The sequence below is a fragment of the Indicator indicator genome, chromosome 21, assembly GCF_027791375.1.
Source record: "Indicator indicator isolate 239-I01 chromosome 21, UM_Iind_1.1, whole genome shotgun sequence".
NCBI lineage: Eukaryota > Metazoa > Chordata > Aves > Piciformes > Indicatoridae > Indicator > Indicator indicator.
Window position 1 is genome coordinate 1,379,734 of NC_072030.1, and position 14,721 is coordinate 1,394,454.

General features: G+C 53.0%; 1 protein-coding gene and 1 non-coding gene across 2 annotated transcripts; both read left to right on the forward strand.

Annotated features, from left to right (window-relative positions):
* Nucleotides 1–1,805: 1,805 nt before the first annotated feature.
* RPLP2 (ribosomal protein lateral stalk subunit P2) lies at nt 1,806–9,251 on the forward strand. Its single transcript, XM_054390523.1, has 5 exons — nt 1,806–1,873; nt 2,336–2,459; nt 4,783–4,831; nt 8,247–8,345; nt 8,744–9,251. The coding sequence occupies exons 2-5, from the start codon at nt 2,337–2,339 to the stop codon at nt 8,818–8,820; spliced, it is 348 nt and encodes a 115-aa protein (XP_054246498.1). The 5' UTR covers nt 1,806–1,873; nt 2,336; the 3' UTR covers nt 8,821–9,251.
* Nucleotides 4,967–5,099, forward strand: LOC128974260 (small nucleolar RNA SNORA52). Its single transcript, XR_008489309.1, has one exon. It is a non-coding gene; the product is annotated as a small nucleolar RNA SNORA52 (small nucleolar RNA).
* Nucleotides 9,252–14,721: the final 5,470 nt, after the last annotated feature.

Consider the following 14,721-nt stretch of genomic DNA (forward strand, 5'->3'; position numbering starts at 1 on the left):
CCCTGATGGGTCATTCAGATCCGGTGCTCTCTGACATAATGTTAGCTTTCCACTTTTGTTCATTTCCCTAATCCAGGAGAAAATCCAGTGCCTAAGGCTGGGCAGTAATTCCTGTGATCCCATGGCAAGGCCATGCTGCAGGGCAATCAGCTCCTGCCTGCCCAGGCTGAGCCGCTGCTCCCTGCTTCCCCCCTCGAACCCAGCACTGCCAAGTCTGGTGCTAACTCGTGTCCTTTAGCACCACATCTGTGTCTTTTAAATCCCTCCAAGGATGGGGACTCCACCACTGCCCTGGGCAGTGAGGGCCAGGCCTTGACAACCCTTTCACCAAACATATTTTCCTTACATAAACCTCCCCTGGTGCAACTTGAGGCTGTTTCCTCTCATCCTGTCACTTGGTCCTTGGGAGAAAGAGACCAACCCCTACCTGGCTCCAGGCTCACAGAATCATTTTGATTGGAAGACACCTTTAAGATCATCCAGCCCAGCCATTAACCCAGCACTGCCTGGTCACCACTAAGCCATGGCTCTCAGCACCACATCTACACAATTCTGAAACCCCTGCAGGGATGGGGACTACATACGTCACTGCCCTGGGCAGCCTGTTCCATGCCTTGACAACCCTTTTGGGAAAGAAATTATTCTCTATGTCCAACCTAAACCCCCTCTGGCACAACTTCAGGCCATTTCCTTTTGTCGTATCAGGGAGTTGTAAAGAGCAATGAGGCCTCCCTTCAGCCTCCTCTTCTCCACACTAATCACCCCTAGGTCCCTCAGCTGCTCCTCCCTAGCCCTGTTCTCCAGACCCTTCCCTGGGTTTGTTGCCCCTCTCTGGACCTTCTCCAACCCCTCAATGTCATTCTTGGAGCAAGGGCCCCAAAACTGAATCCTGCACTCAAGCTGTGGCCTCAGCAGTGCTGAGTACAAGAGAATAATCCCTGCCCTGGTTGTGCTGGGTCCAGGTCACACTGTTGCTGACCCAGGCCAGGATGCTGGTGGCCTTCTTGGCCACCTGGGCACACCCTGGCAGCTGTGGATCAACACTCTCAGGTCGCTCTCTACTAGGCAGTTTCCAGCCACTCTGCCCCAAGCCTGGAGCATTCAGGGGGTCATTGTGACCCAAGTGCAGGACCCAGCACTCAGCCTTATCGAATCTCTCCTTGTCCCATCAATCCAGCCTGTCCGTGTCCCTCTGCAGAGCCTCCCAAACCCCCAGCAGATCAACAGTTGTGACTAACTTGGTGTCACCTGGTGAGGCTACCTCAACATCCTCACCCAGAGCAGTGACAAAGACACTAAAGAGACCTGGCCCCAGTACTGAGCTCTAGGGAACATCCCTGGTGAGCAGCCACCAGCTGGAGTTAACTCCATTCCCCACCACTCCTTGGGCCCTGCCAGCCAGTTCTGAACCCAGTGCAGCATCCTCCCATCCCAGCCAGGAGCAGCCAGGCTCTCCAGGAGGGGGCTACGCTTGCTGCGAGACCAGGCTAACCCCACCAGGGCACGGAACAGCGGGTGGCAGCATCGAACCCACGCGGACATCGCAGTTTAGGGGGGGGGGGGAAAGCCCTGAAAACAGAAATTCTATTGCCGCGGCCCCGAGCATCGCCAGCCGGCTCCAGGCAGCGCCGCGCCGCGCCGCACCGCACCCCCAACCCTGCTCTGCGCATCCTCCGCTGCCTGCGCGGCGGCCCTCAGCAACTGCTGCTCCCCGTTGGTCACTGCCCGCTGGCACAGCCCAATGGCAGCGCGCGTTGTTGCAGGGTGACAGGAAGAAGGCGTGGCCCTAGCACCACCCCTTCCTTTTCGCCGCCGAGCCGCCATCGCGCACGCACGTCTCGGGCCTGTCTCCCTCTGCCGTCACCTCCTACAAGTAAGCGGGCGGCCGTCCCTTCCCTTCCCTTCTCGCCCCGCGGGAACGGCCGTTCAAGATCCGCTGCCGCCGAGGCCCGGGCTGGACTGCTGGCGCGGGGAGTGTATGGGGGGATGGCGGCCATGTGCTCTGCCGGCCTGGGCCTGCAGAGGGACGGGACAGGCTGAGGCGTGGGGAGCCCGGGCGGGGATGTCGAGGGAGGGCATAGAGCTCCAGGAGGCCGCGATGCTGCCTTCTTTAGGGAGAGATTTGCGGGGCAAGGCCGCGCTGGCTGTTCGAGGTTGGGATGGCATCGCTTCAGAGCCTGGCGCGGTGCGTGGGGCCTCGCCTGTCTTGAGCGTTGATTTGGAAGCAGAGCAGTTGTGGCTGGGAGGGTGAGGTCTGCGTCACTCAGTGAGGAAGTAAATCTTCGCAGGCGTAACGCGATCCATAGCACTGAATACCCATTTCTGTCGTTTACAGGATGCGTTACGTCGCAGCTTACCTTCTCGCCGTCCTCGGTGGCAACGAATCTCCCACGTCGAAGGACTTGAAGAAGATCCTCGACAGCGTTGGCATCGAGACAGACGATGAACGCATGAACAAGGTTGTGTTGCCTCTTAATTCCCAGTGTTTGTGTCCTAGTCAGCATCAGACACTGGAGCTGCTCCCTTGGTTTCAGTGTTTCTTTAGCTGCCTTGCTGTTGTGATTTAGTCTTATTTTGTCCAGATGTTCTCTGATCACCTCGTGTGACTTTTAAAGCAGCACTTAGCCAATCAGAACTGTTTTTACAAGGTTTTTGTAGAAGTTGGGTTTCTTATTTAACACCTGCCTTGCATGAAGATACCTGTCAGATGTTGCTGGCTTCTGACTTACAGTCTAAGAGTTTTCAGTGAGTTGTTGGCTGCAGCCAAGTTGTATTGGCTGTTAGTTCTGACATAATGTGTGGTGTGAAAGTCATATCTGATTCATATCTGATTTGGGCTTTTGGCCAGTATTGACTCAAAGCTACCACTTGAGGGCCTGTGCTGCTAAAAAGCATTTGTTTCTTCACCAAGAAACAGGCAGATTATAGCATGGACCATATACCAGTGTAGGCTGGGGAATGACCTGTTGGAGAGCAGCACAGAGGGCCCTAGGGGTCCTGGTAGACAGAAGGATGCCCATGAGGCAGCAACGTGCCTTTGTGGCTAACAAGGCCGAGGACATCCTAGGGTGGATTAGAAGAGCTGTGGTTAGGAGGTTGAGAAAGGTTTTCCTGCCCCTCTATTCTGCCCTGGTGAAGCCACATCTGGAATATTGTGTCCAGGTCAGGGCCCCTCAGTTCCAGGTGGACCTCAGGGAACTGCTTGAGAGAGTCCATCCCAGAGCCACAGAGCTGCTGCAGGCAGTGGAACATCTCCTGTGAGGCCAGACTGAGGGAGCTGGGGCTTGGAGCTGGGAGCAGAGGAGCCTGAGGGTGACCTCATGGCTGGGGATAAAGATGTGCAGGGCTGGAGCCAGGCTCTGCTCAGGGATGGCCAAGGACAGCACAAGGGGCACTGGGTGCCAGCTGGAGCAGAGGAGGTGCCACAGGAACAGGAGGGAAAACTTTGTCCCTGTGAAGGTGCCAGGCTGCCCAGGGAGGTTGTGGAGTCTCCTGCTCTGGAGACTTTCCAACCTCTCCTGGATGTGTTCTGGGTGCCCCTGCTCTGGCAGGGGGTTGGACTGGATGAGCTCCAGAGGTCCCTTCCAACCCCTAACAGTCTGTGATTCTGTGATACTAAAGTTGTTGGACATAAATGCTGAAATGGTTGTGTTGAAAACCAAGGATTTTAAGAAGAATGTATTCATGAGAATGTTGCTTGTGATGCCACAGATTCAGCCTTGTGGAATTAAAAATAAATGGCCATGGAAAGGAAGACCCCAAAAATGGTCTTAGCACCTGGCCCATACTTGCATGGGAGTGTTTCCAGAGAGGTGGAGGGAAAACCAAGTTACTCCCCAGCTGGAGACAGTGTTTTAAAGTAGGCCCAAGCAGGTGGTGTGTGGCTGAGCTGACAGCATCCTTGGGGTGCTGCTTTGACTGGTGGTGCCCCTCCTTAAATGCCAAGGCTTTACATTTAATGCCTTCATAAATTAGTTTTCTCTGGTCCTTCAGTATCCAGACAGCTGCTCTGGGATTTGTTTGGGTCTTTCCTGTTTGCACTGGCTGCATCTTGTACCAGTGTCAGTCTGTAGTCAAGTCTGGATGAAGCAAAGACACAGGCATGGCCTGGTCACATCACAGCCTGTCTCAGCAGGAGGTGCCTGGTGGAGAGCTCTTGGGTAAAGCCCTGTGGTGGCTCAGCACTGACCCCTGCTAGCAGGGACTCAGCAGGAAGGGCTGGCATGTTTTGGTTTTTTTAACTGCTTGCTTGCTTTATTAGCATTTTGGGGTTTGACTTTTGCTTTCCTTGTGCCAGGGTATAGAACAACCGTGGTAAGACGAGCTGGGACTCTTTGTTCCAGTGCAGAGGTGCAACTGCCAGCTTGGCTGTAACATTTGGTGGTGCTGGGAACAACCCCCTGTGGTTCCTGGTCCAGAGCCAAGTGGTTCAGAGCCCTTCCAGTGGGTATTAAGCAAGATATTTTACCAGCCCCTCGGTGACCATTAGTGGGGTTTCCTAATGGGCTCCACAACATCTGTGTGTCCTTACTGCAAGGTCCTTGGACTTGTTAGGACTTTATTGTGACAGTTGTAATGAAAAAGCTGTCAGAGGGAAAGGGTGAAAGACTTGGTGAGGTTTTCATTCCAATGTCCTGTCCCTTCCACAGAGAAACAGGGAATGTTGGGGCTGGATGAGGAGGATGGAGGCATTGCACGTGGTGGTTACTCAGTGCTTGTGGAAGTGTAGCTTCTGCTCATGCTGTTTGCAACCTGCTAACGTTCTGAACTTTATTTACCCAGGTTATCAGTGAGCTGAATGGGAAGAACATTGAGGATGTCATTGCTCAGGGTAAGTACAGCCTGAGTGCCACACAACTGCCTCTGCTGCTTTGGGAACAGAGCTGAGAGCACAGAAATGCTGCCAGCTCCCTGCTCATTCATCAGTGGAGCTCTGGTTGAGGACCCACAAGCTGGACTGAGCTCCAGGTCCATTCTAATTCCCTGCAGGTTGGTGCCAGTACCTGCTGGGTTTCGCTTGTGGACCACATTGAACTGGAAAACTGGGAGATGTGTGAGCTTACTGGTGGTCTGCTCATGGCCTAGTTTTCTGGACAGGTTGATCAGAGAAAGAATTAGCTGTCCTTGAGATCCCTGGGAGGCTTTTCCTTTGCATTCACCACCAGTTGTGTACACCAGTTCTGTAAAGCAAGGAGAGGCTTAAATGTCAAGAATATTAAAAGTAAATGTCAGTTCACAGTTAGGGCACAGTTCCACCCTCTGTGATTATAGAATCAGAATTGTTTGGGTTGGTAAAGCCCTTTAACTTCATCCAGTCCAACCAGCAATCCAACCCCACCATGGCTCCAAGTGCCATGGCCACAGCTTTCTTGAACACCTTCAGAAATAGGAACTCCACCACCTCCCTGGGCAGCCTCTGCCAATCCCTGGCCACTCTTGCAGCAAACAAACTTTTCCTGCTCTCCAACCTAGCCCTCTCCTGGCACAATTTCAGGCCAGTTCCTTTCCTTCTATCACCTGAGACTGGGGAGAAGAGCCCAACCCCCACCTGACTGCAGCCTCCTCTCAGGAGCTGTAGAGAGCAATGAGGTCTCCCTCAGCCTTCTCTTCTCCAGACTAAACAACCCTAGTTCACAGAGCTGCTCCTTGTAAGCTTTGTCTCCAGGTCACCCCTCTTCAGAGCTCCCCAAGTCTGGCATTTCCCCTTCTCCAAGAGTAGACTCCCAGGTGCTGGCTCCTGTAGAATCTTTTGGCTTTTACCTGCTGGCTCCTCCCAAAGCTGCAACTTTTAACATGACTTGGCTGTAGGTCTGAAATGGAGCAGAGCTGAAGTAGTGCAAAGGTTTCTGCTGAATTAATTCCTATTTTTCTTTGCAAATGCTTAGGCAAAAGGGAGATTTGAGACATAATTGCTTAAAGGTTGGCAGGACCTTGCTGTTCTGAGGAGTAACTGGAGAGTTCTTTTTCATGTGAAGAGCAAAGAGAGCTGTGGTACACGTGCTTGCAGCACTCATGCTTTCTCTGGAAGGCTTTTTTTTTCCTTAAATAAATGGTTTCCTAGAACACAGTGCCATGCAGATGAAGCATGCTTGTTTACTTGGTTGGTTTATTAGAGCTTGAAGTCAGAAGGGATTATTTAGAAACTGATTCCCAGAACTGGAATGTGGGCAGACACGCTGTGTACAGGACCTCTGAGTGCCATGGGAGCATTGGTATGTGAAAGGGGGGATGCCAGAGGAGCAGCTGGTTCTGCAAAGGCCAGCAGGAGTCACAGAATCATAGAATCAGTCAGGGTTGGAAGGGATCACAAGGATCATCTGGTTCCAAGCCCCCTGCCATGGGCAGGGACACCTCACACTGCCAGAGCCTCATCCAGCCTGGCTGCAAACACCTCCAGGGATGGAGCCTCAACCACCTCCCTGGACAACCCATTCCAGGCTCTCACCACTCTCATGGGGAAGAACTTCTTCCTCACATCCAGCCTGAATCTCCCCACTTCCAGCTTTATTCCATTCCCCCCAGTCCTATCACTCCCTCATATCCTAAAAAGTCCCTCCCCTAGATGAGTCTGCTCCTCTCAAAGGAGATGCAAGAGGGTTCATGGGGTGCTGGAGATGGGTTGAAACTACCTCACTCTTTGCTATGAAGGACCTGGGAGTCCTGGTGGACAGTAAGTTACCCATAGGTCAGCAATGTGCTCTTGTGGCTAAGAAGGTCAATGGTGTCCCAGGGGGCATAAAGAGGAGTGTGGCAAGCAGGGCAAGGGAGGGTCTCCTCCTCTTCTACTGGTGAGGTCATATCTGGAGTACTGTGTCCAGTTCTGGGCTCCCCAGTACAAGAGAGTCAGGGAGCTACTGGAGAGAGTCCAGTGGAGGCTATGAGGATGATGAAGGGACTGGAACATTGTGTGAGGAGGAAAGGCTGAGAGCCCTGAGGCTGTTTAGTCTGGAAAAGAGCAGCCTGAGAGGACAACTTATTGATGTCTGTCAATATCTGAGGGGTGGGTGTCAGGAAGGGGCCAGGATCTTTTCAGTGCTATCCTGTGATAGGTCAAGGGGCAATGGACACAAACTGGAACCAAGGAAGTTCTGCTTCAACCTGAGGAGAAAATTCTGTGGTCTGAGGATGCTGGAGTCCTGGAGGAGGCTGCCCAGAGAAGTTGTGGAGTCTCCTTCTCTGGAAAGATTCCAAACCCACCTGGATGTGTTCCTGGGTGATTCTGCTTTGGCAGAGGGGTTAGACTCACTCTCCAAATGTCCCTTCCATCCCCTAGTATCCAGTGCTTCTCTCCTGAGGTGTGATCCAGTCAGGCCCTCACGGTTCTCCATACCCTCAATGAAAGGTGGGAGGGGGGGAAGCCAGAGCTGCCTACATGCTCATTGTGAGGTGTGTTGAAGTTGTCAGCTTCTGGGATGTTAAAATTCTGAAAACAGAATTTTTCTCTATCTGTAAAATTGGGTGAGTTTGCCACAGTTTCTGTAGGACAGGAGAAAACTTGCTAATGAGATGCTCTTGGGGTCCTTGGGATAAGCCTTTGTGAGTCTCAAACTCTTTTTTCATAGAATAGTTTATGCTATCTTGCTGTTCCTCTTGTTCCTGTCAGCTAACAGTGCCAGGTCCAGTCACAGAATCACAGAAGTGTCAGGGCTGGAAGGGACCTCAAGGCTCAGCCAGTCCCAACCCCCTGCCATGGGCAGGGACACCTCACACCACAGCAGGTTGCTCACAGCCACATCCAGCCTGGCTGCAAAAACCTCCAGGGATGAGGCTTCCACCACCTCCCTGGGCAACCTCTGCCAGTCTCTCACCACCCTCATGGGGAACAACTTCTTCCTAACAGCCAATCTCAATCTCCCCACTTCTACTTTTGCTCCATCCCCCCCCCCCCAGTCCTATCACTCCCTGACCCCCTCAAAAGTCCCTCCCCAGCTTTCTTGGAGCCCCCTTCAGATCCTGGAAGGCCACCAGAATGTCTCCTGGGAGCCTTCTCCTCTCCGGCCTGGACAACCCCAACTCTCTCAGGCTGTCTGCAGAGCAGAGCAGCTCCAGCCCTCTGCTCCTCCTTGTGGCCCTTCTCTGGACACCTTCCAGCACCTCCAGATCTTGTAATGGGGGCTCCAGACCTGGACACAGTAGTGCAGTCCATCAGACAGCAGCTGGTTTGTTCTGAACTGTCACCTCTGCTCCTTTCACTGTACCTTGCTGCTTGTGTTGAGTGTTGAAACTCTCTTCTCCTTCCTGCTCAGGTAATGGGAAGCTGGCCAGCATGCCTGCTGGGGGAGCTGTGGCTGTGGCTGCTGGAGGAGGCTCTGCTGCTCCTGCTGCAGCTGCTGCCCCAGCTGCAGGTGAGTACAGACTGGTCCAGAGCAGCTCCTGTAAGATTTTTAACAACTGAGCCCAAATCTCAGGACTTTCCATGGCTTTGATCACAGAGTTAACTTTGGCAGTTCGCTGTGTGATTGAGACTGAGCAGTCCTTTGCCTTTGGGCTGCCAGAATTTGCTCTTTACCCAGCTTAAGGTTGGTCTGGCTTAGAACCAAGTCTCAGAGAGATGTCAGCCTCAGTAGCAGTGTCTGTGTCCCCCGGGTGTATTTGGCTCTGGGAAGGGAATGAGAGAAACCACGGAAGCCAAAATATCAATAATACAAAAGCTGAGAGCACCAGGAAGTCTCTCTTGGAAATCTCTGGAGCCAAAAGTGTAAATATTTAACCATTGTCTTGGTCTTCTTTGTTTCCCCTTCAGCTGAGGAGAAGAAAGAAGAGAAGAAGGAGGAGTCAGAAGAGTCAGATGATGATATGGGATTCGGCCTCTTTGATTAATTATTTGTTAGAGAAATCAAAATTCTTTGTTTAAAATGGTTTTTGGAGTTTGTTGTTAGAAGAGTAGAAGTGCTCCTGGGTTTGGGCAGCTGCTCTGACAAAGCTTTGATTGGTTGCTGGCTGAAATAGGTATCTGAAGGTTATGACAAGCAGTGGACTCAACTCACTTAAAACACTCAGGGAATGGCTGAGTTTGTGTGACCTGAAGGCTGGTTTTGCTATGAAGTTCACCTTCCCCATACTCTGGCATCTCAGTTACTCAGGGAGGAGTCCCATCTATTCTGCAATGGAAGGGCTTTGTTTCCCAGGATCCATTTAACATGATCCAGGGATAACAGCAGTTAAATGCTTGAGTGTGATGGGAATCGAATCTGGGATAAAAAAGTCCTGCTCTTGATGGGACACAAAGATCAGACAGCAGAGAATGGTTTGGGTTGGAAGGGAGCTTAAAGCTCATCCAGCTCCAAATCCCTGCCATGGGCAGGGACACCTCCCACCAGCACAGCTTGCTCAGGGCCTCATCCAGCCTGGCCTGCAACACCTCCAGGCAGGAGGCAGCCACAGCCTCCCTGGGCAGCCTGTGCCAGTCTCTCCCCACCCTCAATCTCAACAATTTCTTCATCATCTCCACTCTCAATCTCCCCTCTCCCAGCTCCAAGCCATTGTCCCTCATCCTGGCACTCCCAGCCCTTGGCCAAAGTCCCTCCCCAGCTCTCCTGGAGCCCTTCAGGTACTGGAAGCTGCTCTGAGGTCTCCCTGGAGCCTTCTCTTCTCCATCCTGAACAGCCCCAACTCTCCCAGCCTGGCCCCATAGGGGAGGTTCTTCAGCCTCTGATCATCTTGGTGGCCTCCTCTGGACTCTCTGCAGCAGCTCCAGGTCCCTCTTGTGCTGGGGGCCCAGCAGTGGAGGCAGTGCTGCAGGTGGGGTGTGAGCAGAGCAGAGCAGAGGGGCAGAATCCCCTCCCTGTGCTGCTGCTCTCCCTGCTCTGGATGCAGCTCAGCACACAGCTGCCTGCTGGGCTGCCAGGGACCACTGCTGGCTCCTGGGCAGTTTGTCACCACCTGACACCCCCAAGGCCTTCTAGAGTCTCCTCCTGAGCCACTCCTTGCCCAGCCTAAAGAAAGGTGCTCTTCAGAATGAAGTTGTTCTTTTGGGGAGCTGAACCACCAGGGCACGAATGATCTTTATCTAAAAAAACAAAAACGAAACCTCTTTTATGAGGAGAATGGTTGGTTGGGAGAGGTGAAAGTGATCTCTGGTGTGCCCAGAACACGTTGGCTTGGGAGGACAGGAAATTTTGCTTTAATAAAGTGTCTTCTAGGAGGTGCATCTGGCAGGCACCTTCCCCTGGTGCCTACTGCAGTCTTTGGCTGTCACCACTGGTTGTGCATATGGCACATGGGATGATCTTCCCATGCCAGATCCCCACAGGTATGGTCAGAAAGAGGTAAGCTGGAGCAGTCTGTGCTGCAAAGCTTCTCTAAGAGTTGTTTTGGCTAAAGAGAGGCCTGGCTGCTACAGCTGTGCTGGTTATGAGTCACTGGGCACAGCGTGGCAAGTGCTTCTGAGAGGAGAGATGGATGAGATCCAAGTAGGAAAAACTATTTCATCCCTCTGTGGTGTCCTGGGAGGGCACAGCCCTCACTGTACTGCAGCCAAGGGGAATGTGTAAAGTTGGATCCCTGGAACTCAAAATGTAAGCAACAAACCACCTGCAGGGAAGAGTTACAGGAGGTGACAGCGCCAGGACCTCTGCTCACCTTTTGTCTCTGGTGATCTTGGTCAGGAAATTGCTGCTGATTGGTCACTGCCAGACTCGTGGTGGCTGTGGTTTGGCAGGGGCAGAGGTGCAGCCATAGCTGTGTTTATTTCCTTGCCTGTTTTGCCATTTTAGTGGCAAAGAGTGGTGCTGGGATGTGGCTTTCTGAGATGTAACCCACCCCATGGTATTGCCTTGCTTGGCTGCTGCAGGAGCCAGGTGGCTGTTCTCACAGGTGGGACCTGCCCTGTCACACCACCACTCAGCAAGGCTGGTTCCATGCACACAGGAGTTTGTGTCAGTGGCACTGAGCTCTTGCAGAATCACAGAATGGTGGGGGTTGGAAAGCACCTCTGGAGAACATCCAGTCCAGCTCCCCTGCTAAAGCAGGGACACCTGGATCAGGCTGCACAGGAAGATTTTGAAAGTCTCCAAAGAAGGAGACTCCACAACCTCTCTGGGCAGCCTGCTCCAAGGATCCAGCAGCTGGAGGTTTCTCCTTATGTTTATGTGAAGTCTCCTGGGTTCCAGTTTGTGCCTGTCACCCCTTACCCTGTCACTGAAAAGAGTCCAGCCCCATCCTAATGCCCTCCACCCTTTAGATATTCATTGAAAAGATTCCTTCTCAGTCTGTGCCAGGTCTTATCATAGCATCACAGAATTGTCAGGGCTGGAAGGGACCTCAAGGCTCAGCCAGTTCCAACCCCCTGCCATGGGCAGGGACACCTCACACCACAGCAGGTTGCTCACAGCCACATCCAGCCTGGCTGCAAAACCCTCCAGGGATGAGGCTTCCACCACCTCCCTGGGCAACCTGTGCCAGTCTCTCACCACCCTCATGGGGAACAACTTCTTCCTAACAGCCAATCTCAATCTCCCCATTTCTACTTTTGCTCCATCCCCCCTAGTCCTGTCACTCCCTGACACCCTCAAAAGTCCCTCCCCAGCTTTCTTGGAGCCCCTTTCAGATCCTGGCAGGCCACCAGAAGGTCTCCTGGGAGCCTTCTCCTCTCCAGCCTGCACAACCCCAACTCTCTCAGGCTGTCTCCAGAGCAGAGCAGCTCCAGCCCTTCTGTGAGCTTTGCTGTGCTCAGGTCTGTGGGATGAGACAAAACCTCTGGTGCCTGCTGCTGGCTAATGTGACCATGGGAGGACTACAGCTGCAGCTAGAATTACTTCTCCCTGGTTTTCTCTTCCTATGTCCTGTTAAACCTTGAGTTATGGACAAGATCCTGTGCTGGCTGTCCTCTCAGCACCTTTACATTCCTGCAAGTGCATCATAGATTCACAAAATGGTTTGGGATGAAAGGGACCTTAGAGATAATCCAGTTCCAACTCCCTGCCATGGGCAGGGACACCTCCCACCAGCCACAGCTTGCTCAGGACCTCATCCAGCCTGGCCTGCAACACCTCCAGCCAGGAGGCAGCCACAGCCTCCCTGGGCACCCTGTGCCAGTGTTTCTTCATTCTCAGTCTCAGGGATTTTTGATTTTGATAAAACATGTGGCTCAGTCTGCTTTGATAAACAGATGGACTTTTGGTGAACTGTTTAGAGAAGCAACTTTTAAGGGCAGCTCTTGGAGAAAGCCCTGAAAGTAGAGTGTTGATGACACTGCCACAGGCTGTCATGTCTTTGGCATAACCATCCTGTAGGTACCCCTTTTGAAGAGACCTTCAGGGGACAGGTCTGCTCCAAGATCTCACACACATTCTCTATTAGACATTCTTGCCCCACACCCAGTTATAAAAGAGTTTGCCACTTGGTGTCTTTGCACCTGAGCAGGGGTGGGCCTACAAGGGGTGGTGCAGACCTGTTTGGTGCTTTGGATGGAGGTCACCACGGAGCTCTCTTCTGACCTCCATGACTTTCAGCTATCAAGCTGGGATGCCTGCTCCTGTTGACACTGCTCTGAATTTTCAGGTCTCACTGATGCCTCTTCAGCCTTGGCAATGCTATCCAAAGGTGAGGGTGCAGAGGGGTGGATGTGTTGCATTGCATGAAGCTCTCAGAGAAAACTGGAATGTGTTTGCTTGGAGTGGTGGCCTAGTTTGTTCCCTTGCAGAATCCCTTTGAGCTAGAAAAGATTTTTCCTGTCTTCTTTTCCTGACTTTTGACAAGGGCTTGTAGTGCCAGGATGAGGGGCAACATCTGTGAGCTGGAAGAGGGGGACTGAGACTGGAGATGAGGAAGAAATTGTTGAAATGTCACTCTGAAATGGGTCAAGAACTGGCTGGAGGGCTGGGCCCAGAGAATGGTGGCGAATGGTTGGCATCCAGTTGGGAGCCAGGCACTGGTGGTGTCCCCCAGGGATCAGTGTTGGGCCCCATCCTGTTCAATATCTTTTTTGATGATCTGGATGAGGGGATTGAGTCCATCATCAGTAAGTTTGCAGATGACACCAAGTGAGGAGCAGGTGTGGATCTGCTGGAGGGTAGGAGGGCCCTGCAGAGGGACCTGGACAGGCTGGTTGGGGGGGCAGAGGCCAATGGGATGAGCTTGAACAAGTCCAAGTGCCAGGTTCTACACTTTGGCCACAACAACCCCAAGCAGCACTACAGGCTGGGACAGAGTGGCTGGAGAGCAGCCAGGCAGAGAGGGACCTGGGGGTGCTGGTTGATAGTAGGCTGAACATGAGCCAGCAGTGTGCCCAGGTGGCCAAGAAGGCCAATGGCATCCTGGCCTGCAACAGCAATAGTGTGGCCAGCAGGAGCAGGGAACTCATCCTGCCCTGTGCTCAGCACTGCTCAGGCCACACCTTGAGTGCTGTGTCCAGTTCTGGGCTCCTCAGTTCAAGAGAGATGTTGAGATGCTGGAAGGTGTCCAGAGAAGGGCAACAAGGCTGGGGAGGGGTCTGAAACACAAACTCTATGAGGAGAGGTGAGGGAGCTGGGGGTGTTCAGCCTGGAGAAGAGGAGGCTCAGGGGAGACCTCATTGCTGTCTACAACTACCTGAAGGGAGGTTGTAGCCAGGAGGGGCTTGGGCTCTTCTCCCAGGCAACCAGCACCAGAACAAGAGGACACAGTCTCAAGCTGTGCCAGGGGAGGTGTAGGTTGGGTGTTAGGAGGAAGTTCTTCACAGAGAGAATGATTGCCCATTGGGATGTGCTGCCAGGGAGGTGGTGGAGTCACCATCACTGGAGATGTTCAAGAGAAGCCTGGATGAGGCACTTAGTACCATGGGCTGGTTGATTGGATAGGGCTGGGTGATAGGTTGGACTGGATGAGCTTGGAGGTCTCTTCCAACCTGGTTGATTCTATGATTCTATGAGAGTGAGGGTGGGGAGAGACTGGAACAGGTTGCCCAGGGAGGCTGTGGATGCCTCCTCCCTGGAGGTATTCAAGGCCAGGCTGGATGAGGCCCTGAGCAAGCTGGGCTGGTGGGAGGTGTCCCTGCCCATGGCAGGGGAGTTGGAACTGGCTGAGCTTTGAGGTCCCTTCCAACCCAACCCATTCTGTGAGTCTATGACTGATTCTTAAATAAAGGCTCAAAGGCACTAGAGGGAAAGGAAAGCCTTGTGCCTGGAGATCACCCCCATAAGTGATCATTGGGAGACTGACTGCAGGGGAGAGTGATTTCATCACAGGCTGGATGCTGACACACGTGAGCTTTCCTCACTGGAACACAAACACTCCCAGCAGCTCTGCCTGAAAACCATCCCTGACGATCACTGCGGGGCAGGGGAGTGACACAATGTCTTCACTACTTGGAAAGCAGGGAGAATGTCCTGGACACTGCTGGAGAGTAATAACCAATGGCTCCCTGGGGCCACTGGCAAGTGAACTGGTTCCACTCCTCCTGCTGAGGCCCAGTGTTGCAAGCTGCCTCACGCAGGCAGCCCTGCTGAACTCAGTGGCTCTGACTTACGTAGGACAGAGATATCTGCAGCAGCTTTCCTAGAAGGAAAGTTCAGCCCCAAGAGAGCAGCACAAGGGGACTGGTGGTTGCCTCAGAAGATGCTGTTACAAGGATATGGACATGCTGGAGCATATCCAGAGAAGGGCCATGAGGATGAGCAGAGGGCTGGAGCTGCTCTGCTCTGCAGACAGCCTGAGAGAGTTGGGGTTGTGCAGGCTGGAGAGGAGAAGGCTCCCAGGAGACCTTCTGGTGGCCTTGCAGGATCTGAAGGGGGCTCCAAGAAA

Excerpts from the sequence above, each read along its gene's own strand:
- RPLP2 (XM_054390523.1), top strand. The coding sequence starts at position 2,337 with ATGCGTTACGTCGCAGCTTACCTTCTCGCCGTCCTCGGTGGCAACGAA. Across the intron at positions 2,460-4,782 it reads ACGATGAACGCATGAACAAG|GTTATCAGTGAGCTGAATGG; the intron begins GTTGTGTTGCCT and ends TTATTTACCCAG. Across the intron at positions 4,832-8,246 it reads TGAGGATGTCATTGCTCAGG|GTAATGGGAAGCTGGCCAGC; the intron begins GTAAGTACAGCC and ends CTTCCTGCTCAG.